General features: G+C 35.7%; 3 protein-coding genes across 10 annotated transcripts; all 3 read left to right on the forward strand.

Moving 5' to 3' along the window:
* The first annotated feature begins 15295 nt into the window (after window positions 1-15295).
* LOC123864344 (glycerophosphodiester phosphodiesterase GDPD6-like) lies at window positions 15296-17270 on the forward strand. Of its 5 annotated transcripts, none has more exons than XM_045904699.1 (2): window positions 15296-15495; window positions 16094-17270. In XM_045904699.1, exon 2 carries the CDS (start codon window positions 16106-16108, stop codon window positions 17228-17230), a length of 1125 nt encoding a protein of 374 aa, XP_045760655.1. In that variant the 5' UTR covers window positions 15296-15495; window positions 16094-16105; the 3' UTR covers window positions 17231-17270. The 5 variants fall into 5 exon arrangements, with proteins under 5 accessions (XP_045760655.1, XP_045760653.1, XP_045760654.1 ...); XM_045904697.1 differs by lacking the exon at window positions 15296-15495 and adding an exon at window positions 15752-15982; XM_045904698.1 differs by lacking the exon at window positions 15296-15495 and adding an exon at window positions 15752-15949.
* A 103-nt stretch (window positions 17271-17373) lies between these two features.
* On the forward strand, window positions 17374-18970 carry LOC123864345 (glycerophosphodiester phosphodiesterase GDPD6-like). Its single transcript, XM_045904702.1, has one exon. The coding sequence runs from the start codon at window positions 17536-17538 to the stop codon at window positions 18649-18651; it is 1116 nt and encodes a 371-aa protein (XP_045760658.1). The 5' UTR covers window positions 17374-17535; the 3' UTR covers window positions 18652-18970.
* Window positions 18971-20678: 1708 nt separating this feature from the next.
* On the forward strand, window positions 20679-26851 carry LOC123864866 (UDP-glucuronic acid decarboxylase 1). 4 transcript variants are annotated; one of them, XM_045905579.1, is made up of 9 exons: window positions 20679-20908; window positions 21057-21379; window positions 22153-22332; window positions 23338-23443; window positions 23784-23897; window positions 24435-24622; window positions 25206-25338; window positions 25538-25674; window positions 26051-26851. In XM_045905579.1, exons 1-9 carry the CDS (start codon window positions 20848-20850, stop codon window positions 26165-26167), a joined length of 1359 nt encoding a protein of 452 aa, XP_045761535.1. In that variant the 5' UTR covers window positions 20679-20847; the 3' UTR covers window positions 26168-26851. The 4 variants fall into 4 exon arrangements, with proteins under 4 accessions (XP_045761535.1, XP_045761536.1, XP_045761537.1 ...); XM_045905580.1 differs by having other exon boundaries at window positions 21082-21379; XM_045905581.1 differs by having other exon boundaries at window positions 21146-21379.
* Window positions 26852-27090: the final 239 nt, after the last annotated feature.

Consider the following 27090-nt stretch of genomic DNA (forward strand, 5'->3'; position numbering starts at 1 on the left):
TAGATTAGGTACGATATAATCCATTTTATTCAGAGTTCTTTATATTTTCAATTTATTCACAATCTACAAGAGGTAAATAGAAGTGTCAATATTGATGAAGTGAGGAAATAATGTAATCAGCATTCAGTAACGATAACAATACTATTTTAAATATTTGCATAAAAATATTTTTTGCTTTAATTACTGCCCGCACACTTAAATGTATACCTACTAAGATTAGACATAAGATATGTCTAATTACTAAGAAATAGAATGACTAAGAATTTGTATGAGTACGAAAATTCTTTTTTTTGGGTTCTTAAATTAACTCGATAGGTTATAAATAGCTGTTCAAATAATGTAGATAGGTATAAGGTTCATATTTGTTTTAGGTTAACAAAGAGAAAACGGTGAGCTATTGTATCCATACTTATCACGTGAATTTATGATACCACAGGTTGGTTGAATGTAATCATTTTTTTTAGGCCGAAAAGCCTATTCCATACTTACATAACTCGTCCCAATACTATAAATTAATGAAGTGTACTCTGCCAGAAATTTTAAATATTTGAAAGCATTATAAGTTTAGAAAAAAAATCAAAGTCTCCAACACAACATAATATATTACATAAAATAAATAATACAATCATAAAGTAGTTATTAATGCAGTGTTTATAAAACGTAATTGTGGTTTTATGGTCCATATATTATTCTCGGGACGGATCGTGCATCAGTCGGGATCGAAAGTCGGGAAAGGACGAGGCATTATGGGCCCTGTAAATACGACGATTTGTTTTAATTAGGGAGAAAACGGGACTGTACGCCTATTTATACTAAATAAACAATGGTTTTTTGTTTAAGAAACAGTGAAAAAAAAAAACAATGGAAATAGAAGAAATATTTTGTGTGTGAGGTTGCTTTAAACTCCTACCGGTCTAAATATATTGCTGTAGTGCATGCATCCTGCTAAAATGAATAGATCTATGTTAGTCCAGTTTAGTTTCGAGATTGTGTATTGGAACTAATGGCATCGATTCGGAAGTCTTTCTCAAAATTTAATTTAGCAACTTAAAGTTGCCATCAGAATCAGTACCTCCACCTAAAAACCGGCCAAGTGCGAGTCAGACTCGCGCACCGAGGGTTCCGTACCTACTCGGGTATTTTTTCCGACATTTTGCACGATAAATCAAAAACTATTATGTGTAAAAATAAATAAAAATCAGTTTTAGAATATACAAGTAAAACCCTTTCCTATGATACCCCACTTGGCATAGTTATCTTACTTAGAAAATTTAAACACATTTTTAAATTTTTTTATCGATGTGACCACAAATTCACGGTTTTTGGATTTATTTCTTTACTTGTGCTATAATACCTACCTATTTGTCAAATTTCATGATTCTAGTTCCACGGGAAATAGGTACCCTATAGGTTTTCTTGACAGACAGGACAGACAGACAGACAACAAAGTGATCCTATAAGGGTTCCGTTTTTCCTTTTGAGGCACGGAACCCTAAAAACAGCATTTTCTCATTATGGTTCGAAGTGAAACGATTATTAAATCCGTATCTCATGACCCGCATGGCCGACGAGGGAAATATCTAAATTAGTCGCAGGTAGTGCAGCCATGGCGGTGACAGCCCATAACTCGCGCCCCACCGGGACGTGCGCACGACAGCGATCTTTGTGCACTAATCATAGCTACAGAGCTACAATATCAATACCTGGATTTGACGTCCCTAAATAAGGAGCAATTTCTTTTTGATGACGATGTGACTGAACAGTCCGTTTGTGCACGAACGTAGGCGAAAATAAACTTGCAAATCTAATTGGGTTGTGCTAATGTCTTTTTATATTTAAATATCGGATAGAATTTGGGAGCACGCGTTACTTTGCGGATATTCATGAACCATGAGGTACAAAGAACCACAGACTTAAATCACTAAAATCCGCCATAACAGACTTTGTATGATACAATGTGTAGCGTGTGATATGCACCGCCCGTCCTCGCACTACGAAAGCAAGCAATAGGTACCCAGTACACACCACCATCACACTATAGTCTATACCATACAAATCTTCTAGAACACACTCAATCTACTACGTTTCACTCCGGATTGAAATTCGGGTGACGACTAATTTCAGCCCATGCGTCTTGCAGTCAGATACTGCACCGATTTGAGACCGATTAAATAAGGTGTCCGCTAGGGTTCGAAACTGGTCGGACTTACTCCGACAAACAAGTGAGTTAAGTTAAATTTAGTAATGAATATCACTCACGATAATTTAAAGTTTAAACGCTAAATTAGTTAGTACACAGCCATTTTCATAACGCGATAAATATCTACTGAAAAGCATTTTTTAATAAAAAAAAACAATAATTCGGATCTGGCACGCGACAATGCTTATTAAACTGTTCAGACTGAAATCAATTCCAGGCTACCAAAGTTTACCTGTTTACAGAAAGGTTGCAATTATCTGGCTTGAGAGTGAAAGGAGCAGGGTCGTCAGGGTGAAGGTGACTGGGGTGATATCGATTGCCACGCCCACCCGCCGCGCGTTGCTAGGCAACGACTACCGCCTTTCGCTCACGGCAGAAAATGTCTTGAGATACAAGTTTTCTTTGCTACTCTTGGTTGGTGAATGACCGCGGATTTTCCCTGCTACAACGTGATTCTGTTTACCTTCTTTTCTTTTTTTCTTTCTCCATGGGGGTTTCTGCACAAAGACGTAGCGGCCCATTAGACCCCTAAATTTTTAGAAAATCCTAGCAGAGCTGCTGGAGAGCCAATGTAAGCTTCTAGTAAGTGTTTTGATGTCTCGTCTGTCGTCACTCTACATCATGCATACTCTGCGAAACGTGCCCTATTATCGTGCCTTCATCTATCCTAAATTAGTACTTAATCTGGTATCTATAGTGGAAGGCAGAATTTAGTGATGATTTTACCGGGAAAATATGCTAGATACTATATCTTTCGCATGCAAGTGTTGTATCTACGTTTTTTGATAAACATAGCGAGCAAATGAGCGAGCGAGTCACCTGATGTTAAGTGACCACCACCGCTTATGATTATTTGCAGTACCAGAAGAAACGTCAATGCGTTGCCGGCCTTTCAGGAATTTGTTGGTCCGCCCCTTGAATAATCCCATGCTCTAATCTAATGGGACCACCGCAGAATGTAGAGTCCACAGTTTGCGTGTGTAATAATAATGTGTGTGTTTTGTAATAACATCCCGTTCAGTTCATCATCATCATCATCACAAACTTATCGCCGGCTCTTTACTGAGAACGGGTCTGCTCTCAAAAGTTAGAATGAGAAGGTTTTGGCCACGCTGGCCAAGTGCGGATTGGCAGACTTCACACACCTTTGAGAGCGTTATGGAGAAATCTCAGGCACACTACAGGTTTCCACACGTCTAACTTTTCGGAGTTACTTAATTAAATATCACTTGCTTTAACGGTGAAGGAGAATATCGCGGTGCCTACAGTTAAATGGAAATAAACTAATGCTTATATGCCTGTGGATTGAAGGCAGAAATTATGCTTTTTACTTATAGATTCTAATACATATAAGTAGATTCATAATATCTAGGTAAGTATGCATCGCAGGCATTCCGAAGATAAAATACAAACACGTTAGGCTATTAGTCAAGAGTCTTGACTGATAGCCTAACGTGTTTGTTTAGGTCTTGACTCAAGACCTAATAAAGTTTGATTCATATTTTAGAAAGTTTATCTACTTAAATTCTTATAGAATCAGCGCCCTTCAGGTAGGTATAATTTTCCCCTCGATTATAAGGAAAACTTTTCCCATAAAGTTCTCTTTAAGCGTTTTTGTTCATCGAAGTGTAAAGTGCCTAGCTGATTCTCAGTATAATGGGACTTTGCTGTTTTTCTTTCTTAAGTAAATACATAGTACGTACCTATAGGTAGGTACATCTAGGTACAGTCAGTAAATATGTAGGTATAGTCAGTCAATTCAGATTCAATACTTTTGAGAAAAATTGGTAAGTTTATCCAATTTTACGTGGATGAATTACCAGGCATCATCTATTTGGTACAGATCTAAGTAGCTTGCATCCTGGAAACGGAAACAGGCTAAATTTTATCTCGGAAAATCAAAGAGTTCCCACGGGATTTTCAAAAACCTAAATCTTCACGGATGAAGTCACGAGCGTCCTCTTGTATTTTCATGTTTGTAGATTAGGTATATCTAACTTAAAGAAAAATTATAGTGGTACGATTAGCACAATATAGAATGAGTAGGTATATTTTTTTGGAGAAATAATTTACATCATTAGATAAGTAGTAAGTACCCATAAATTATGAAATTATTCTTGAAAAAATGGAATTATTAAAAAGGCCTATTAGATATAACTCTTAAAACCAAGTGTTATTTATTGTCTTTTTATCTCCAATAGCCGTCCATCGTCTTTTGTCGCAGCGCGAGCGGCAGTTTTTGAAAAAAAAGAAAAAACGAGCGTAGATTTCACAGGCGGCATCAGAATCTATGCGGATTTCTTTATAGATAGTATCTTTATGGCTTGTCTACATGTCGACTTTTAAGATATTATGGTCTATTCTTAAATTAGTGGGTAGGTAATAATAATTTTTTTTCAGAAGCATAAATTAATTTAAGGCTAGGAGTTTTAAATCTAAAGAAAATTGTATCTAAAATGTTGCTTTTCGTAATATGTCGATCGATTAATTACCTATTATTTCTTGACCTAGTAGGTACGTCTATGTTAAAAGGAAGGTCGGTCATATTACATAATACAAATAACACTGTCAATTTTTTTAGATTTTAGCTCTTTTAAGAAAAATTAGGATATCAGAGCAAAATCGGCGCTGAATGCACACAGGTACACAATATATTATTCAGGATTATAACCTATATCTAACATTTAATATAACATGCTGCAGTTAGGTACCTATGAGCCAAAATTAAATCTGCACTCTATGAATACATATTATAGCCAAACACAAGAATATTCAATACCCTGCAGTATATGATTAGCGGAATTATTAAAAAACTTTCCAGATAAGATCTCAGATCTTCTGTAAATAACATAATATATTACACACCCATCATATTAAAATTATAACCTATAATTTAATTTTCATAACGGCTCACAAAAAACACTGAAGGTTGAGCGATGAGGAGTAAAAAAGAAGAAAAAATCTGGTCGCACATCCATTTGTTTTTTTAGCTAGTGAAGTTAACCCATGTTATAGTTTAGTGGTTCGGAATAGATAAATGAATCGTGTTCTGAGAAACTATACTATAATTTATAGTTACTACTACAGTTAAATAGAAATACTATTAAATAGAAATATGGTAGACAATATCTAAGCAACTTTGATATTTGAATAATTCTTCTATGAAATTTTTCTAGTTGAACTTCTAGTTTTTTTTGGTTTTTCTGAGTTTGCGTATTCGATGTCTTGTCTAGGGGAAAGGGTTGAATAACTTATGTGATAACTTTTATTGATGCTACTTTTTATTATTATATATTTTTGTACTTTTTAGATTTACCGAATTATAGGTGACAGGTGTATCATATAAATCTATTATTTGAATACACAAAATATTGGATTTGATTGTACAGGAAAAAATAATGCACAAATACAGAAATCTAACCTGGCTGATAATAATTAATGATATTTTATATACTTACCTATCTACCATTATTTCCCAGCGTTGACTCACAGAATAGTATTTTAAAATACTAAGACAAAGTCAATTTTTTAATGCGCAATATAATTTATGCATGTGGTTGGATAAGGATGTAGTTTATTCCCACGGGCCAAGCAAGTTGCAATGACGGATGACTCCTATGACAGGACACGGTATGGACCGATTGATCCTACCTTCGTTGTCTCATCGCAGGTAAGCGTAGAAAATATCAATTTAACTAGCATGTTCACATCTTCGCTTGAACTTGTGGGAAACTATTGAATTCAAAAGCTTCATACCGAATTGCAGCCGTTTTTAAAATTTGTAGTGTGGAAAAGATTTTTTCATCTTACTAATTTGGAAGTCGGAAAACACAGGAAAAGTTTTGGCTGGAATTTCGAAATTTGAATGTCACTAACTGTACGCTCATTATTACTAATTACAACTTTCTATTAAAAAACTATGTAAAATTCCATAAAAACACATAAAAAAACTTTTCAATTGTTCTTCTTGCACTTAATGACCTAACCTAACATTTTCGTCGCCGTAGTAAGATGAGAAATTCTTGTTGTTTTGCACGGCTGCAAATTCTTTTACGTCTCCTGCCTTTGAATTGCTCGTTACTCGTTTCGTTCGTTCTTACCATCCGTCGTTGCACATATTCAATACAAAACAAATAATAACTGTTGCTTATCAATCGGTAGTTCAAACTGAAAATTAAAACTATGTTGATGCAGCAGCTACAGCTTGCTGGATTTTCCATGAATGTTATCGCCTAGCAAGATCCCCGCTATAGGTAGCTAAAAGTGCAAGAGCCGCCAGAGCTGTGAGTGGCGCAACGCATTTTTCAATACAGAAAATTGATGCCAGCAGTAGGTTCGAAGGCATCGAGGGCATCGAAGAAATTCTGATGACGTGATCTCTCTTCATGCATCTGTTGATTTCTCATTATATTGTCACATTCCAGTGCCATAATTCCGAGTTTTGACTTAATAAAATTTGATAAGTAGGGAGGTACCTTGCATTGATTTACCAAGCCTAAACTTTAACGACTCTTCTAAACTGTCCGTTCAATTTTGTGTCACTATAAAAAAGACTCATTGGAATATCTCATCGTAATCTATTTCAGTAAATTAAATTCAATCAAAACCGTTATTACCATTAACAGGTGGTGAAGTTTTTGAACTCAACAATGGCATAGAAGTCCATCCTCAACAATAGCCCGCTCGATCTACAAGTCGACGGAACAGATGCAACAATAAAGCCCGGGATGATTAATTGTACGAAACTACAAACGTTTTACGTGTAAAAAATGAAAAAATAATACTTATATTATATTTATCTCAAAATGAAACAAAACATTTTTGCCCTTTGTTTATTGCGACGACGCCAACTTGTCTGCACCGGAGCGATTCGAATTTTGAAGTTCGAACGAATCATTAATTATATTTTGTCTTACTCACGCATTCCATTTTCAAAGTCGATATGATCTATAGATCCGATCTATGGGTCTATCGATCACGTGGTTTGGAATCTAAATTTATTCATTTAGTCGCATGTTTTTGCAGACCATCTTTGTTGGTGCCCAGGGACTTTATTATTAATAGCTTTGGTTTGATGTTTAGTAAAATAGGTAATTATTGTTTTGTCATGTTCTAGTATCTAAATTGTGTGAAATTAGCCTACCTACCACTTTGATATAAAGCTAAGTACGCTCCACTAGTAATAAAACTTGCCGAAGTCAGGTGTTTTAGTTTTGAAGCAGTAGGTACCTACTTAGGTAAAGGCAGGTCTCTATACCATTGATGTCGAACCTCTGTTACTCTCTGTGGTCTCTACCCTACTCTGGCATAGTTGGAAACCTAAGCCAGGGAGAACTAAGTGGAATCATAGAAAGGTCTTTATCAAAGATAAGTAATTATCTGTAAACAATATTTCATCTTCCAAGATGGTGCGGCGCGAGACAAAAAACGAAAGGTCGAAATGACCGCGCCAAAACCAAAACGCTCTGTCCAAAACAAATAAGAACTAAACAAAAAATGAAGTCTGTTAATAAGCTGGATGACATTTGGGAATTTAAAAAATGTACCCTAAGCATTATTAATAGCGCTCACGAAATGGGCTCAGGATTATTAAAATGAGAAGACAACAATTACTTACCTACCCTAAGACTAAAATCCATCAATTAACCCTACGACCCGTTTTGGGTACGTGTATATTTTATTGTTTTATTGCTCGGACATGACGTTTTATAAACGTTATTCGTCGAGCGGGTCTTGTTTCGTTCCGAAGATTGCTTCTTCGTAACAAGCCCGGGATGGCGTGATAGCAAATAATTTTATAAGGCCCTTTAACAATATGTCAAGCCCGTTCGTATTCACTTTTTTCTCGCTTTCAATAAATAATACGTTCGGTCATAAGTTTACATTGTTCGATTTCGAGCGAGTCGCAGCTCTGAGTCGATATTTCTCAAAAAATTTCTTTATTTTCGTACAAAAAAAGTTACAAAGCGGATTCTTTATGCATTTCGTGGATGCATTTGTTATTATGGGAGAATGATAATGTGATTATTGTTTTGCGAGCTTTGGGATGATTGATAACCGATTGTCACGGATAATGAAGTATTTTGAGGTCTTTAAATTTTATGCCTTCGGGCTTTACAAAATGAAGGATCGATTAATTTATGTTTTATTGATTGATAGTAGGTGCTCGTAACTTTACTTGGCGATTCTCTAATATCAAAATGATTTTGTAAACTACAACAATTTAAATAGTGATGCAGGATTGCAAGGGTTTTATATGGATATGACACCTGATTAATCAAGTTATCTGCCTGGATAAATATTGCAATAGATTTTCCTGCAGTTTAGTTAATGTAACGAAAAAATTATCTAAGTAGGTAACTAATTAGATAGGTAGGTAAACCAAGTAAAGAAAAGCTTTCTTTTTCGTTCGCTTGATAGAATTTTTCTTGCCATATCAAAACTAAATACTTATAGCTACATCGCCAATCATAAGAAGATCTACCTACTTATATACCTATGGAAAATATTCCAACAATTCCTAGTGTACCTACTACTTCTAAGTTCAAAGAAATTGCGGTAGGCCAGGCATATTTTACGAAGAGATAAAGAAACAAGTGTCGTTTCAAATACCAAATGGCGGTCGAACAAGGGTCAATAGAACAGCACATGGAGGAAGTCAATAGAGGCTGATCCTAAAAGAGTAAAGGATGAAAGAGCAGAGTCTTCTGTCGTTGACAGAGTTGAGTCTGATAATGAAAATTTACAGCTGCAGCTATATTTAATGAAGCTTTAAAAAGACTGTAACCCCATCATCATTGATACATAGGTCGGGCATAATAATTATCAAATAAAAGAAGGAAATATTGTGTAAATGGCGTTTCAATGGGAACATACTGGTCCTATATAAATCCTGGTCAAGTCAACTAAGGGTAGAGGTTAATAATATTTATTAAGGCCGATCTTAAAATATTGGAACTATGTTGACAGTAGCCAAAGACTTGGAAAAGTAATTACTGCTGCTGCCGTATGTTCTGTGGAGGAATATCTATTAAAAGGATTCGATCGTCATCTTCTTCCAACCGCAACAATCGTAATCGCTTGTAATTTGATTTGTCATAATAATGTCCCAACCTAACAATCTACAAAGCATGTTACCGCTATGTAACCTTTAACGATGACCACACGCTATTAGTCCGATAGCATCTATTATATTCTATACAGACCGCTATCGGGACAATGCCGGACAAATTAATAATCCACGCCTATAACGTAATTTTAATTTGGTCTATTGGTGCTTTCGACACGGTCTCTCATCAGAATGCCGATTTTTTCTGTTTAATATCATTGTTGTTGGTCGTGTCGATCTATCGATTGTGGCTGGCGGCGATCGCGCGATAGGTAAAGTTGATTATTCGTTCCAATAACATTAAACGTTTGGACACACAAAACGCACGACGGCAACGAATCCAACGAGATTTTAAGAAGTTAGTAGGTGTACCTTATATCGTCGTATCCTGCGAATAACGACACTGTTACAAAAGGCCTACTTTTCAAAAGGAGCAGTTTTGTGTTTTATTTTAATACTAATGAACATGTACCTATGCAATCTTATAGTTTACAATGTTGGTAAAGGGTTGTAGGGTTATTATAAAGGGGTTTATTGGGCTTTTCTTCAATTGTAAGCATTAAAATTGTATCGGGTCATAAGTGCGGTTGTGTCCTTTTTCGTCGACAGAGCGGTGCTTGTGGCATGACCTCGCGCATGAGCTATGCCTGATTGAATGAATAAATAAATAATGGTTTATTCGCTGGTGAAGGGTAAACGTCTGACAATGCGGTCATGGTGGTTGTTTTCGTTGGACCCTCTTCTCTAGTACAATTGTGGCTTATTTTCAAACGCTAATTTCTAGGCAATAAAATCAATTTTTTTCAAATTTTTTTGAGTTTGGATGATGTAACCTATTTGAGAGTAGATTTCAAATCAGCAAGAACGCAACTCTAGCCATTGTGGCGTTATTCGTAGGATACGACGATATTATAAGAAACCGCAGTACCTATAAAAGCGTTCACAGACACGTAATAATATTTGTGTATTTGCGCGTCGTATAGCCGTCATGCTCTGAATATAGTGTAATTTGCTTCGTATGTTTTTGTATGTATTCCGATTTACGAGTACGTACGTTAAACCATGACGCTCTAAAGTTCATGCGTTATATTCGGCTGTACAATTTGGGTTACACGTTGCGCTTTCTGTGAGTGCGAAGCCTTAATAGACGCGGAACTTCCTATAATATAAGCACCATACGTTATAACGTAGATATGTTTAGTATTTCAAACTTTACGTGCATAGTTTTAAGAAACAAACTGGTGACATGTTTTCTAAATTAGGTACATTCCAACTAGTACCAACTAACATTTTATCTGGGCTAATTTTGTATTTAAGTTTGTGACTTCTGACCTTCGATCCGTTCACTTTATCTTCTCTTCGCTTTTAATAAAAATGTTACTTGTACCAATGAATTATTGTTAGATAATTAGCTACATAGACTAGCTAATATTCTATCTAAAAAAGGACCGATTTGAGTATTAATAAATAATGATTAGAGATTTCGGAGGAAAAGTCCTTCGAACCGGATCACTCTTTGAGCTGACTATCAAGATATATCTACTTGCAAAATAAGTAAGTAAACCTTTGAAAAGGGTACATTATCTCCTTAATTATCCCTTTAGTTAATAAGGTAATTTTTAGGAGGTCAGTTGGGAGATTAATGGAGAGACCCTCGTCTACAAGGTGGACGTGTCTTGTGTCATTATTGACATCTAAGAGCCGCTGGTAACAAACCGCACAAGCCGCTATGCTGTGGAAATCCTTCAGATGTCGAGCAGAACAAACGACACAAAAATTAAGACAAAAGGGCAGAGCTGATATTTCGGATAGCCTGTCTGTCAAGCACGGAAATGCAGCCAATAGGTATTCTTGCAACTATTCGACTCAGGTGTGATTCTGTACAGTAATTAATTAATTAGATAAGACTAGTTTTTAGTTTTATTGTAACATTTTCAATTTAAAAAAAATATTATTTAAAAAAAAACATTTAGGTAAGTAAGTATTTATTTTTGAAATAATTGCATAAAAACTCTCCACAAATATTTGACTGTTGGAATGTTTGTTCAGATTAATAAAAAGCGATCCTTTTTTGGAAAAAATAAAAGGACTCCAATATTAGTAGGCGTGCCTGCCCCTCCCTGGATGACCAACCCGCCTATTATCCACTTATACGAATCACTTCTGTATCAAATAATTTATTTAAAATACTTATTTGAAATGGCCTAAAGCGTAGCTGTTTTTCCACATTTAATTAAATTAACAAACATTAATTAATGTAGGTAAAATGATTTATTGCGTACTTAGGTACATTTTTCATTTTTTTTTTGCGACCTTCATTATTCATCATCAGTCATCAGTCTTTACACGTATCGTAGATAAGTTTATAGGTATCATCAAATACAACAGCTGACTTAGGTATGTGCACTCTCTTACCTAGTCTCAATTCCTCTAGCTGATAATACTCTAGACAGCTGCTGTTCATCTAACGGTAATCACACTAATATTATAAAGTTTGTATGTGTTTGTGTATGTGTGTGTATGTTTGTTACTCCTTCACGCAAAAACTATTGGACGTATTGGGCTGAAATTTAGAATGAAGATAGATTATACCCTGGATTAGCACATAGGCTACTTTTTATCCCGGAAAATCAAAGAGTTCCCACGGGAATGTTAAAAATCCTACATCCACGCGAACGAAGTCGCGGGTATCAGCTAGTATCTACATAATATATCTAATGGTCAACTGGTCAAATGAAAAATATTACGGTTAGTAGGTACTAGGTAGTACTTAGATATTTGGTGGAGGCATTAAACAACAAACTTAGATGCCAGTGACCTCAAATTCCCATTCAATTTTATTATGTTTTATGTCTGGTTAGAGGCAATGAAATTAGAGCCCCATAGAAGGGTACGGGTTAAGAGAATCCTCAGGGAGATATTCGTACAATTTCATTAGGGGACGTTATTGAATCTCCGCAACCACTTAATACCGTCTTGTGGGAACTAGGGATAAATAAATTACGCATAGGAAAATACAACGATAAGACATATAGGAAGAAAATAAAAAGTCCTGTATTTCTTAAATGTTCACAATGTATTGCAAATAAAACATTTGACTGACGCTAGAGGTCGAAGAACGTTGCGTAGATAGGTGCCACAGGGCCAATGCCGCGTCGTAGGTGGGGCATTGACCTGAGTATTGCACGTATTACAGGTTTGAAAAGTTAATTAAATTTATAAGTATAAGTCAAATGGTTATAGTATTGAATTGTATTTAAGCAGTTTAATAATAGCGTTAAGTTTTTACCCTGTAGTACCTACGTCCTACACCCTGTATAGACAAAATAAATTTAATTATTCCGAAAATGACGCACTGTTTGTAAAAACAACACACAGAGGGTCGCGTTATTGATTTTTACCGCTGCCCCTAAGCCGCTAAATCAGAAAATAATCAACTTTTTATTCAACAGTAAATCTTCTAGCTAATAAAGTCACCCATGCACCCTTGCTGTAATCAATGTCTAATTCCGTATTCGCAGCTTACGATAATGATAAACGACAAACTTTATTAATTCGATCGTGGGATTAGACAGTGCAGTGAAAGAGAAGGTGGAAAAACAAACGAATTTTGCAAGGGATCTGGCGCCGAGGGACCTTTTAAACCTCTCTAGGGTTCGCAATTTTGAGAAACGATATTTTATAGTGTTTTAATACCTAATAAATACAAATAGCTAATCTAAAACAGATTTTTATTTAATTTTTTGAATAATAGTTTTTGATTTATCGTGCAAAATGTGAAAAAAATATCTGAGAGCTGACAGCTTCCTTGGGCAAAGAATTAGTTTGGCCATCCAAAGGGATAATGCTGCCAGCATCTTGGATACAATGCCTCGCTGCAGTGGTCTCGATGAGGTTTTAGGTTTAATTTAATTTATTTTAGTTTTTAATTATTTCTTTTAGTTTTAATTTAGATTTAAGTTTATTTTGTAGAGTTGTCAATTATTATTATACCTAATTATAATTTCCATTTAGTAAATTTTGCATTAACTCTAAACTCAAATAGACACTCAGTTATTTATGATGAGACTAGTCACTAGCGTCAACCCTAGCGCATCAAATCTTTGTGTCAATAGCGACACCCATGGCCCAGGGGCTTTATTGAATATCTAGGGAAGTAAGCACTCGTTTTCAATAATAGCATTTAATGCGATATTTAGCTAGTATAGTCTGTCTAATGAAATCTGAGAGTGATTAATAATTATATTTAAAGTTTTTAGGGTTCCGTACCTCATAAGGAAAAAGGAACCCTTATAGGATCACTTCGTTGTGTCTGTCTATCTGTCAATGTCTGGGGAATCAAACCCTATAGGGTAGGTACCTACTTCCCGTTGACCTAGAATAATTAGGCAGATAGCAATGTCCGAAAATCGTGCATTTGTGGTTACATCACAAAATTTTTTTTGTTGTTAAGTGGTGTATTCTCGACAAACTAATTAAGTCTATCGGGATTCGGGGTACGGGCCTCGAGGCCGACCCTCCTTGCCTGGGTGTGTCCTCACAGGTTCTTGGGCTATCTGGATTATTGATTTCAGCTCTTTTCAAAATGGGCTGAGGCCGCGCCTGAATTTGACATCGGCCTTCCTTGAGGCATCTGAATTATCTCTGTTGGTGCTTGGTGTGAGGTGTGGTGATTGAAGTATCATATCCGTTGTTATATCCCATAGAAATTCCTGTCGAATTTCCTGGCGAAACGCGCCCTACAATAAGTACTTAGATAAGAATACAAAAATCGTATGACTGCACGATCAACATTTTTAGTAGGTACCTAAGTAGGTACATATTTATCTTATCTCAGGATATCATACGAAAACCACATGTTTTTATATACCTAGGTATGTTTAGAAAATAGAATAAGAGTTTGGTGAGTGCAATCCGTATCTTACACTAGTTGATATGAATAATACGTACCTACCTCCTAGTACAGTCAATAAAAAAAAGTAAGTAAGTAGGTAGATAGTAGGTATAAAGATATTTTAATAAAAAGAGTGATCATTTCATAAAAAGACAATAATATGCCTAGGTACCTAACTATCTAATATTACCTATGCCTACAATATTTAAAAAAAAATCTAAAATCTATTATTTTCATCTAACTGTAGTATAGGTAGGTCACACTTCAAAATTTTTGCAAAATATCTTTAGTTTTATCTGCCTCCTAAACCAGAAAAGGTTTTCATAATTAAATGCATTTACAACATTTCGTCTCTCTGTGCTGTTAACCTCTGAGGAGTTCCCTCGTTATGAGTCAACCCTGAGGAGGACATGACGTCATGTCTTGATGAAACTTAGAATTAAGGGCTTTCACAATTAAATTCGTATACAACCTTTCGTGTCTGTACTTGTAACCTAACTTTACCTCTGTAGGTACCTGTTATCTTGTTCCCTAGTCAGGACCCAACTCTGAGTGCAGCAACCATGTCATGCCACACCTTTCAATCAGCTACATTAATAACATGCGTGCACAAAATTTTGTGCTGACCTGCTGGTGACCGTTAAAGAGTTTCCTTATATGGAACTAATCCTGGATGTCGGTTCAGGTCATGCTCACCATAAAAATGTTTTGTCATCAGAACTGAACCAACCATGTAAAAGTTCATCTCCGTATGGTTAGAGAAATTGGTTCTAATAATTTAGCTTGCTAGATTTGTCCTAAACTAACGTGTACATTGCAAGTTAAATAAATACATAGTACTTGTAAAAAACTTAATCCATGCGGATGAAGTCGCGGGCATCATAATATAGTATAGTTACAATGCTTAATTTTGTGTAGGTACATAGTAGTACCTATACTTCAATGAATAAAAATAATGACGATGACAACCCTTTAATTTATGTCCCGGAATTACTATGGCTGTCCCGGGACGCTCTCTCGTGAGTCTTACCCCCCTTACCGCACGATTGCTCTGTCTAGACGGCTTCGTCGAACCTCTGTAGGTGATAATATAATCATCCTTAGTCCTTACTCTGTAGTCTGTATTATAGGTACAAGCCTTTAATTTACCTACTATCAAACATTTTTTTTAACAATTTACTGCGTGTCTGTAAGCGTAAACCCTACAAACAGGTTTTGAAATGTCAGTCAGTACCTAGTTCGTGAATTTTTGTTTCCCTAAAGTGATAACTCGTACCGGTTGTGTTCAATTCGGTAAGTTAATTCATTTCATACTTTTGTTTTATTTGGAGAAAATAACATTGTGTTTTATTTGGAGAAAATACTTACGTAGGTACTTCTAGTTACATACGACGAGGAAAATTCTTATCTGTGCTGTATTTAAGGCTGAAATTGTACCATCTGTTATCTCTTTGTTATGTATTTTAATAGCATGTAGGCATGGATGTAAATTAAATACTATTAAGTACCTATTATCTACTTGTGGCATTGATAATAATTATGATAAGTAGTAGGTGCTATTATTCTTTATTTACATGCAGTTGTTTTAAACTTTCTAATCCTAAGGTTGTTAAGAAACGTGACCGTATTAAATATACTTATCACGTTCAAGGTTTTCTATTTTAAATTAGTTTGAGGAAAAAGTATAATACCTAGACCTACTTTACATAAAATACATTCAAGTAATGTTCACATACAGTATTAACTAGTGCGTCAAACGATTCTAAACATGAATATTTCAGTAAGAAGACATTAATAAGTACCTACAATAATTGTACCTACCTACCTTCTTTTAGGTAAAGTAGCAAGTTAGCAAAAGTTAACAATAATAATTCATGTTTCTAACTTGCAGATCAACAAAAAAATGTTAAGTTTTGCTGGTGTTTTGGTGCTTCTGACAATCGGAATAGTGACAATAGTGATTGCAACTCCTACAGCATTTACAACAGCGAAGTGTCAGGCCAACGACCGCGGGCCTGATTCTTGTACACCTGTTGTAATCGCGCACCGAGGCGCTAGCGGTTATGTGCCCGAACACACTCTAGGCTCCTATGCACTCGCAATCACTATGGGTGCGGATTACATTGAACCTGACCTAGTTATGACTAAGGATGGACAGCTGATATCGAGACACGATAATGAGTTAGGCTTGACAACAAATGTCGCCAGCCACACCGAGTTCGCTGATCGATACCGAACACAAACAGTTGATAGTAACGAAGTGAGCGGTTGGTTTACTGAAGATTTTACGTTAGCTGAAATCAAAACCTTAAGAGCGATCGAAAGAATCCCGGACATAAGACCAGGCAACGCTAGAATGGACGAAGCTTTCCAAGTACTAACCTTTCAGGAAATAATTGATCTAGTAAAAAGCTTACAAATAAGTCAACGTCGTACTATCGGTATTTATCCAGAGATTAAACATAGTAGTCACTTCAAAAATTTAGGATTACCGATGGAGCAGCTGGTCGTTAACACTTTTCATCGCAACGGCTACCTAGATTCTGATGCTCCTGTTTATATTCAATCCTTTGAAATAAGTAACTTGAAAGAATTAAAGAAAATGACGAATCTTAGACTGTTGCAGCTCTATGACAGTAAATCCCTACAGCCAGCTGACCAAGTTTTGTTAGGAACTGGTATTACTTATGGTAATATGTCCACGCCGGAAGGTTTAGCAGAAGTTGCAAAGTACGCTTCCGCGGTTGGACCTGACAAGAGCTATATTATTCCCCGTAATGCAGATAACAGTTTAGGAGAGCCAACTAATTTTGTGAATGACGCTCATGCCGTCGGACTTAAAGTGCATCCATACACCTTCCGCGCCGAAAACACGTTTCTGCCCAAAGAATATCAAAGCGATAACCCTTCGAAACAAGCCAGAGGTAATTTGACTGGTGAACTGCAAAAGTACATTGAGGCCGGTATTGATGGTCTTTTCTCTGATCAACCTGATATACCCTTACGTATGCATAGATCGTGTTTGTGATAGTGACTAATAGCAGAAACTGGAAGATTACCTGAGAGAAATGAAGAAAGATGCTCTACTAACGGTAAAAGTATTGAAAATATTAGATAAGTAGATATATAGATTAAGCAATGGGAACAAATTGTATCTAGGTATTCACAAATTTATCAGAGTTCGAATACAATGAGATAAGTTTTAATATATCGATATTGTAATGAATCATAGCAAAAAAATTCGTAATTAGGATCTGAAAGTAATGTTTATGTTAAAGCATGGATTAATTGATAATGAATATGTTTTTCTGTTTTCATAATTAAAAACGAAAAATGAAGACGGATAGACGTGTATTTCGTGTGTTATTATGTGTGTGTACCCTTCTTAATGTAGCAAGAACATCTTTTGCCAAACAAGCCTGGAAACAGAATCGACGTGGTGCTGATGACTGTAAGCCTACCGTGGTTGCTCACCGAGGAGCCAGCGGCTATGTTTCAGAGCATACCCTCGGTTCATACGCCTTAGCGATACATATGGCAGCAGACTATGTAGAACCAGACCTGATTATAACACGCGATGGACACATAATCGCACGCCATGAAAACGAATTAGGAGTTTCAACTGATGTCGCCCAAAGGCGTGAATTTGCTTCGCGGCGACGAACGCAAAGAGTTAGCGGAAACCTTATGAATGGATGGTTTTCAGAAGACTTTACACTTGCAGAAATAAAAACTCTAAAAAGTAAAGAACCTATGCCTACCACACGAAAAGCTAATACTCGAATGGATAGATCGTTAGACGTGCCAACTTTTCAAGAAATAATTGATTTAGTGAAAGCTCTAGAAACAAGTGAAAATCGGACTATCGGTATTTATCCAGAAATAAAATATAGTACACATTTTCAACGCCTGGGCTTACCAATGGAACAGAAAGTGGTTGACATTTTTCATATGAATGGATATGTCGGTAAAGACGCTCCTGCTTACATTCAATCTTTCGAAGTTAGCAATCTGAAATATCTGAAAAATATTACCGACATTAGACTTGTTCAATTATTTGACTCTAAATCTAAGATACCTTATGATCAGTCTGTTCTAGGAAACAATATCACTTTTGGTCAAATGGCAAGTCCTAAAGGGCTTGCCGATGTAGCTAAGTATGCTTCGGCCGTAGGACCTGCAAAAGGCTATATTATTCCTCGAGATGTTTTCAACAATTTGGGGCAACCCACGAGCTTTGTCACCGACGCCCACTCTGTAGGCTTGCAGGTAACGCCTTGGACATTTCGTGCTGAAAATGTATTTTTACCAAGAGAGTTTCAAAGAGGTAATAACCTTTATGATTTTGGAGATCTTGAAGGGGAAATAAAAGCATTTTTAGATGCTGGCGTAGATGGCTTATTTATGGACCAGCCTGAAATATTAGTTCGGGTAAGAGGTCCTTGTTAGCATAAATATAATTTAAGTGCTTAACTTTTATTTTCATTTTAAAAATAATTTTAATGGCTAAGTACCTACTTATACTGCCTTTTAGTTTTTAATGAGAAATACCATCCAATATTGCATATAGGCTATGACGATTTTAGAAAAACTTATGTAACATAACACATATTTATATTACAGGATTTTTATATTATTATAGGTAATGTAAGTGTATTTTTCAGAAACCTTTTTTTGCTACCATACCCTTCCTAATTTTTTCATCTAAGTACCTATCTACCATAGAATAAGTATGTAAGATCCTAATTATGATATTATTAAAATACTTAAATAAAAAGATCTCCAAGTTTCTATTTTATCGTTTTATTTCACGTTTTATGGGACAAGTAATTCGAAAAAAAATATTATTGGAACACTGGAATAAAAGGAAATAATAATTTCATTCATTTCATTCCATCAGTCTGTAAGTGTCCACAGCTGGACATAGGCCTTTCCATTGAGCGCGCCACCAAACACGACCCTCCGCCTTCCTTCCTCATTTCCCAAATAATGATTTGTTATCTAAAAATCATCATGGTAATGATAATAATGATTGACGATATTAAATGATAATGATTAAGAATGAATTCCAAAAAATATTATAGAACTATCTACAGGTAACTAGGTAAATTAATTAACTCTTGTTTTAATATATTCGCAAAGAAACAAATTAAAAAAAATCAAAATCAATTCGTATTTATTTTGATTGTATCTTTGTTATGCATAATGCGCGTAACAAATATACAGTCGAATAGAGAACCTTCTCCTTTTTTGAAGTCGATTAAAAATGATTTCTAAAGAGTAACCCAAAAATTTATGTCAGTGCTACAAAGTTATATTAGGTGAGGTGTTTTTTGAAGTCAGTGACAAATCAAAACGGATAAAGTACATACTTGTAGTGTATAAACCTCTGGGAACAATTAATTCTACAAAACATAAGTTACGGAAAACTTTTAAAACGGCATCCAAAAACCCTTGCCATTACTACCAATGTTACCCATTTCTACTGTAGACAAGCATATTGTATTCTGAGTTTTTTTTAATGTTACCAGAAATAAAACAGTCGCACAAATGAAGCTAGAAATATTATTATTCAAATAAAATATAAAACAGGCTATGGATTCTGTCACTATACAATATTTATAAAGGCATAGGTTTGTAAGAAATTATTAATAAACTAGCTTATTCCCGCGACTTCATCCGCATGGATGAAGTCGCGGGAATAACACTTTCAAACCCCTATTTCACCCCCTTAAGGGGCATGAGACGGGCCTGCCCGCGAAATTCAAATTTAATATGGTTTTTCGCAATTTTTAAGCTAATACGAGAACGTAGGCTTATGGCATTTTGATTGCGACGATGGTAGTATCATCCTCAGCGGTTTATATAAAAATCTTTTACTTGAAAAGGTCCAGTTTAAGAAATTAGCTCTAATATCGACTAATTTGTGAGAATAGTGCCATAGGTCAATGATATTGAATTTGATTTGAAGATTTGAGAGCTAAGCTCTCTTATATTATGCACAGAGGACAGAAAAGCCGGAAGAGCTACACTGGAAGACCATACTATTCATTAGAGATACTCAGACATGGAGACAAATAGAGATGACAATGAAGCGAAACGAGAGCTTCAAGAGGCTAAGGTTCGACTAGCACAGTTAGAGAAAAAAATATGGAAACACTGATATACATAATGTCAACTGTGGACTTCGTCTGCGATGGCGTTTGCTGGCGCGCGTGCTGTGCTTGTTTGGAGTGTTTTTTTTTGTTAAGAGTGGCTGGTTTTTGTGTTAGTTGGTGTTTTTTGGTGGTGGAACTGACTGGGAAGTGCTCTAAAGGGGCGCCGCGCGTATGTCGGCGGGCGCCGGCGCAGACGGAGTCCATACTTGTATAAATTCAATAACTTGAAAATATCACAAACTTGACATTGGCTAATCAGAGTAAAGCCAGATTTAAAGAAAAAAAAAAAAATGTCAACTGTCATTCGTAAACCGCAATGATCTATGTTAATAGTCTGTGATCTTATTATTTTGGAAATTTGGAGTCGTTTTACAAGAATTTCATTACCTCGAGTTAAATGTATAAATTCAGTTTTGTTATCGAAATATTACCGATATTTTGAACGGAAATGTGAGCCAACATAACACATAAATCAACCTTTTCAGACATGATAAGGCAATCATTAAAATTCCGAAAGACTGTTACCATCGTTTGTGTTTTATCATTAAGTAAGTACTTAATTAAACTTGTTTTTATGCATTTCAGCTATAAAACGCAATGTTCAATTCCACAAAGTTTAGTTAAACCGGCGCGCTTAGTGGCTTTTGTAAGGAAGAATTGTAATACTTACACTTAATTATTATTGTTATTTTGCAGTTATCTTTATATTTCTTATCCTTAGGCAAGACAAATTAAATAAATCTGATGTTGGGGGATCACACCAAAGAATAGACAATGATTTACAGTTTGTAGGGTACAGAGATTTCAATAAAATGCCAAAGATGGATGATCATAATGTTCCACAGAGAGACTCAGACATGGAGACAAATAGAGATGACAATGAAGCTAAACGAGAGCTTCAAGAGGCTAAGGTTCGACTAGCACAGTTAGAGAAAAAAATTGCTATACTAGAAGGAAGAATCCCTCAGAAATATCCTGATGTTAAATATCTGGGATACAAAGAAAGAAAAAGGATATTGGTAAGATCTACTGTTAGAATATATACTTAACTAAATGTTTAAAAAAAAAAAGAATATTAGCCATGCTGTTAATCATGACTAATACTCCCCTTTCCCCTCCAATTAGGCGAAAAGCTTGTGCCAGGAGTGGCTGCGACAATAGTGCAACGGGTGGGGTTTGAACCGCCGACCTTTCGGAATTCAGTCCGCTCCTCAACCGTTGAGCTATTGAGGCTCTATCTTTGATATTCAGCTCACTATTTGGTGAAATGTATTGTAGCAAAATACTATAAATTCAGTTAATCATAACAGATGATATTGTAGCAATGATTAATGCAGCTTTTTTGCAATCAACCAATTGCTCAAATTGCTAGGTTGTTATGAAATTTGAGATTTTCATACTAAGTAGTTCTCTCTATAATGTAGATCCTAATCCTACTAATATTATAAATGTAAAAGTGTGGATGTTTGGATGTTTGTTAATCATGCAAAAACAACTAAAGGGATTTGGAATGGAGATAGATTATACCCTGGATTAACACATAGGCTACTTTTTATCCCGGAAAATCAAAGAGTTCCCATGGGATTTTGGAAAACCTAAATCTAGACTTCTAGCTTCTAGCATCTAGATAAAAACTTCTAGCATCCCTAACATCAGTTTTTCAATTACATGCAGTATTTATTATACTGCATGTATTGAAAATCAGCCAGCACTAATATTGGACATAATATTTTTATAAAATAATTTGAGATCACCATTGTCTATATTACAAGATGTAAAATCTTTGTTTCAGGTAACAGGTGGTGCTGGATTTGTTGGTTCTCACCTTGTAGATGTTCTAATGACACAGGGCCATGAGGTGATTGTGGTTGACAACTTCTTCACAGGAAGGAAAAGAAATGTTGAGCATTGGTTTGGCCACAGAAACTTTGAAATGATACACCATGATATTGTAAACCCTTTGTATGTTGAGGTAAAATACATTATTTCATTATTCTAAGAATACACTAATCAAGTGATTTAAAGGTCTGATACAATGTTGTGTAGTAACCCATTACACCACAATATTAAAAACACTTTTTTTATGTTGAGATAAAAAATACATTTTAGTGATTTCCATTACATCAACTAAATATGTGAGTATAGCTGTAACAATTTATACTAATAAAATACATTGTGACTAATTCTGTTTTACACAGTATCTTAACTAAAATTATAATATTAGTGTATAGATGCTTGTGAAAAGTAATCTATAAGTTAATATTATAAAGAGTTAAATGTTGTAAGTTTGTTTGTAGGAAGTAATCTCTGAAACTACTGAACCGATTTTGAAAAATCTTTCACCAGTAACAAGCTACATTACTCCTGAGTAACATAGGTTGTATTTTATTTTCAAAAAAAAATTGAGATTGCTACGTAGATTGTAATAAGCTACGCATGCAAAGCCAGGGCGGGTTGCTAGTAAAAATATCAACTTGAATATTATGTCAATTTTTGAATCAATGATTCCTCTGGTGCTGCAAACGTTCATAAGCGGCGGTAATCACTTAACATTAAGTGACTTACTAGTTACTACCTCGTTTGCTTGTTATTATATAAAAAAAGAACTCGATAAGTTTAGTCTATGTAAATTATTCTTATCTTTTGTGAAATTAAACTTTATTATATTATGTATCATTTCAATTAATTTAATGTTTTCATTTACATTAATGGCTAACAAGGGGTTCAATTACCCCAATTGATATTGATAACAATTTTGGTACCACATGAATAATAAATAAAATAAAATTTACTGAATAATACAAACAGTACAAATAATACATACAAACAGAAAAACATCAGTAGGGAGGTAACAAACCGCGGCCGAAGCCACCAAGTCAGACCTGAACCTAATTAAAGTGGGATTTTGGGTCCTCCAAATCATAATCAAGCGCCATATTATTTGATGATACTATATACAGGCCTACATTCATTTCAGGCAGATGAAATATACCACTTAGCTAGTCCAGCAAGCCCACCACACTATATGCAGAATCCTGTTAAAACTATTAAAACAAACACATTGGGAACCATCAATATGCTTGGTAAATATTATTATTCTCTATAAGTTTAATAGGAACAGAATAGACCTCTAGGTGTTAAGTTCGCCTTTGCACACTATATTTTTTTGTGCAATAAAGGTTTTAAAATAAATCAATTTTTAATCGGAATAACTTAACATTTTTTTAATTGTATGGATAAATAAATTGCCTAAATTGTAGTATAATATGTATAATAGTATCTATGCCTAAAATACTGCGTTGTTCTTCTATACTTTATAGCAAACAAGTTGATATTGAGACTTTGCACCTAATAAACCTCTGTCAAATACATAAGTACAAAATATTGAGAGTTGAGACATGTCTTGTGTATGATTAATTTTAGGACTGGCAAGGAGGGTTGGAGCTAAGATTTTGATAGCAAGCACTTCTGAAGTTTATGGTGACCCTATGGTGCATCCACAGCCTGAATCTTATTGGGGACATGTCAATCCTATAGGTAAAGTTGACAAAATAATTATTGTAATAAAAAAATGTTGATTTTCGCAAAATCAATCAATATTTTGAAACAAACGAAATTTTCAGTTTTAATTTAAAGTTCCAATTAATAATTTAATAATCTAAACAAATTTTTGATTGCTGAAAAATCAACGCTTTTTAATTCTCAATTTGTAGCACCAGTAAATGGTACTTCGAATAATTAAATAAATTACGTATCCACCCAAGATATTATGTATATTATGTGAGAGTTGAACTCGCACTTGGCCGATTTTTTTCTAATAATATAGTTTATGTACGCACAACATTGCCTCAAAAAATTGACCTTAATTATAGAGGTTTTTCACAGATCATATCATTACTTTCAAAATAAACAATGTACCTATGTATAATTAAATGCTTATTTGAAACCTCAATAACTCAAAAGTCACGAGGCAAACCTTATACAAAACCTTAAGTAACTGAGTGGTACCTACCAACAAAAGTTTTTCACGTTGGACGGGAAAGGCGAATATGGCTCATTATTTTTGTATTCCAGGACCAAGGGCTTGTTACGATGAAGGCAAGAGAGTGGCAGAGACATTGGCGTATTCTTATGCCAAACAAGAAAAGGTTAATGTGAGGGTGGCTAGGATATTTAATACTTACGGACCAAGGATGCATGCCTCGGATGGACGGGTTGTGTCCAACTTCATCATGCAAGCTATACAAAATCTGACTATTACCGTACGTCTAAATTTATATTTACTACTACTTAGTGTCGCTAATTTTTGACACAAATCTCTAAACTAAATCGGTAGGGTCTACCGACAAAAGTAGTGCTATTTTTAGGGTGCCGTACCTAAAAAGGAAAAACGGAACCCTTATAGAATCACTTTGTTGTCTGTCTGTCTGTCTGTCCGTCTGTCAAGAAAACCTATAGGGTACTTCCCGTTGATCTGGAATCATGAAATTTGTTAGGTAGGTAGGTAAGGTAGGTCTTATAGCACAAGTAAAGGAATAAATCCGAAAACTGCATCACAAGAAAAATTAAAATGTGTTCATAAACAAATGATTAAGTAGTGTTTTCAATTTTCAAAGTAAGATAACTATACCAAGTGGGGTATCATATGAAAGGGCTTTATCTGGTCACTCTAAAACAGATTTTTATTTACATATTTTTATGCATAATTGTTTTTGATTTATCGTGCGAAATGTCGAAAAAATACGACTGTAGTACGGAACCCTCGGTGCGCGAGTCTGACTCGCACTTGGCTGGTTTTTTTAGGATTTTGTTACAAAATTATATATTTCTAATTTTTTTTCGTAGGTTTATGGCAATGGAAAACAGACGCGATCATTTTGCTACGTATCAGATCTAGTGGACGGCCTTCTAGCATTGATGGCGTCTAGTTATAACTTACCTGTAAATATTGGAAACCCTGTAGAACATACAATAGAAGGTAAAATATTTCTTAAGACGAACGTAGAGTAGAATTTGAGTAGCAATCCCGCGTAACTATGACTTTTATCTATAAACACGCCACACACTTTGTGAGCGTTGAAACATCGCTCACATAGAGCGCATAACCGTGCCACGCAAATCTGTTTATTAAGGTGTTAAACGACTTACGGTCTTTGACTGCACCTATTTCCTTTCAGAATTCGCAGTAATAATCAAGAATCTAGTCCCCGGGTGTCGCAGCACGGTGGCGACGGGCGCCGCGGTGGAGGACGACCCGCAGCGTCGCCGCCCCGACATCACGCTCGCAGAGACACATCTCAAGTGGAAGCCGAAGGTTTGCCGCCTCTTGCTCGCTATTGTCACAACTAGCAGTAATCAGGAACCTGCAGCACGGTGGCGCTGCCACGACATCACGCCCGTCGAGACGTATCTCAAGTGGAAGCCGAAGGTTTATCCCCCCTGTCAGTTGCCATTGTCACAACTACTGGTAATCAGAAATCTAGTCCCTGGGTGTCACAGTACGGTGGAGCACACTGCACTATCCGAGCTAGTAGGAAAGAAAGATGGACCAAAATTAGTCAGTCAATGATGTCTATTCAGTTCAAACAAATTACACTAAATTGATACATCAATTTTTTTTAATAACTAGCATCACAAAGCAACAAAAATCATAGCAAGCTGTTTCCTAACCAATTTTTCTATTGATTCAGGTGTCCTTACAAGATGGGCTACAAAGGACAATTGAGTACTTCAAAGAAGAACTGTCGAGGACGACGTTCTACAACAACCAGACGTACATGGATGTTAAAGTGAAATCGCCTCACTGAAAAAAGTAGTTGTACAAGTATCTGAATCCTCTATGAATGTGATATTAGCATAAGGACGCTAAATGAATGACTGTATTGTGTATTTGGAGCCTGAATACTGAAATGCTTACTAAAATTTAAGTAGTGTTTATAGTTTGTGTTTTTGGAATTTTGTTTATATCAATTCTTGTTTCATAAATATTATTTAATATTGGAGATGCTCTTAGAAATGAATTGGCGTTTACGCATTCAGCTCAATTCAGCTGTATGAAAAGATCAGGTGACGTGCGGGGCGCCCGCCCGCCTCATATCCCAATTGCCATGTCGACCTGCCACGTACTAACGGTGTTGGTTAAGAAAGTGCACGGAATTTCACTACAATGTGGCCTATGGAAACGTGAGAGTGCCATACCTGTGGATAAGACGTTGAAAATAAATTATGCGCTTACTGTCTCAATAAAAATCGTGCCGGGATTACGCCATCCGATCCTATGGTATGCAACTGTAGACAGAAATGCCAATAGTCCAAATCACTACTTGTTTCTCTTTTGATCCATAGCAAAAGCACAAAGTAATAACGCTATTAAATAATTTTGTTGTTTTTAACAATAACTCCTTACGTTAACTCCACTATTCGCATTATAGAAGCAGGCGTTATTTTGCGGAAGTCCATGATATCCGATATAAAAGCTTAATTTGCTATAATCCGCCAAACCAACGCAATCTGTATGGTACGCAGCACCACACAAATTCCAACACCACTCGACGCGCGTTTCGCCCCGACACCGGAGCATCCTCAGGAGATGTAGACCTCACAATGTCTAATTGCAAAGCAACTAGACATTGCAAGGAATTTGTGTGGTGCTGCGTACTAAAAAGTCGCTTTGCGACTCTGCGCTGGTATGTCTTGAGCCTAACAATATTATAAGGTTAGTTTAGGGATT

Source organism: Maniola jurtina, chromosome 4, assembly GCF_905333055.1.
Source record: "Maniola jurtina chromosome 4, ilManJurt1.1, whole genome shotgun sequence".
In the NCBI taxonomy this organism is placed as follows: Eukaryota; Metazoa; Arthropoda; class Insecta; order Lepidoptera; family Nymphalidae; genus Maniola; species Maniola jurtina.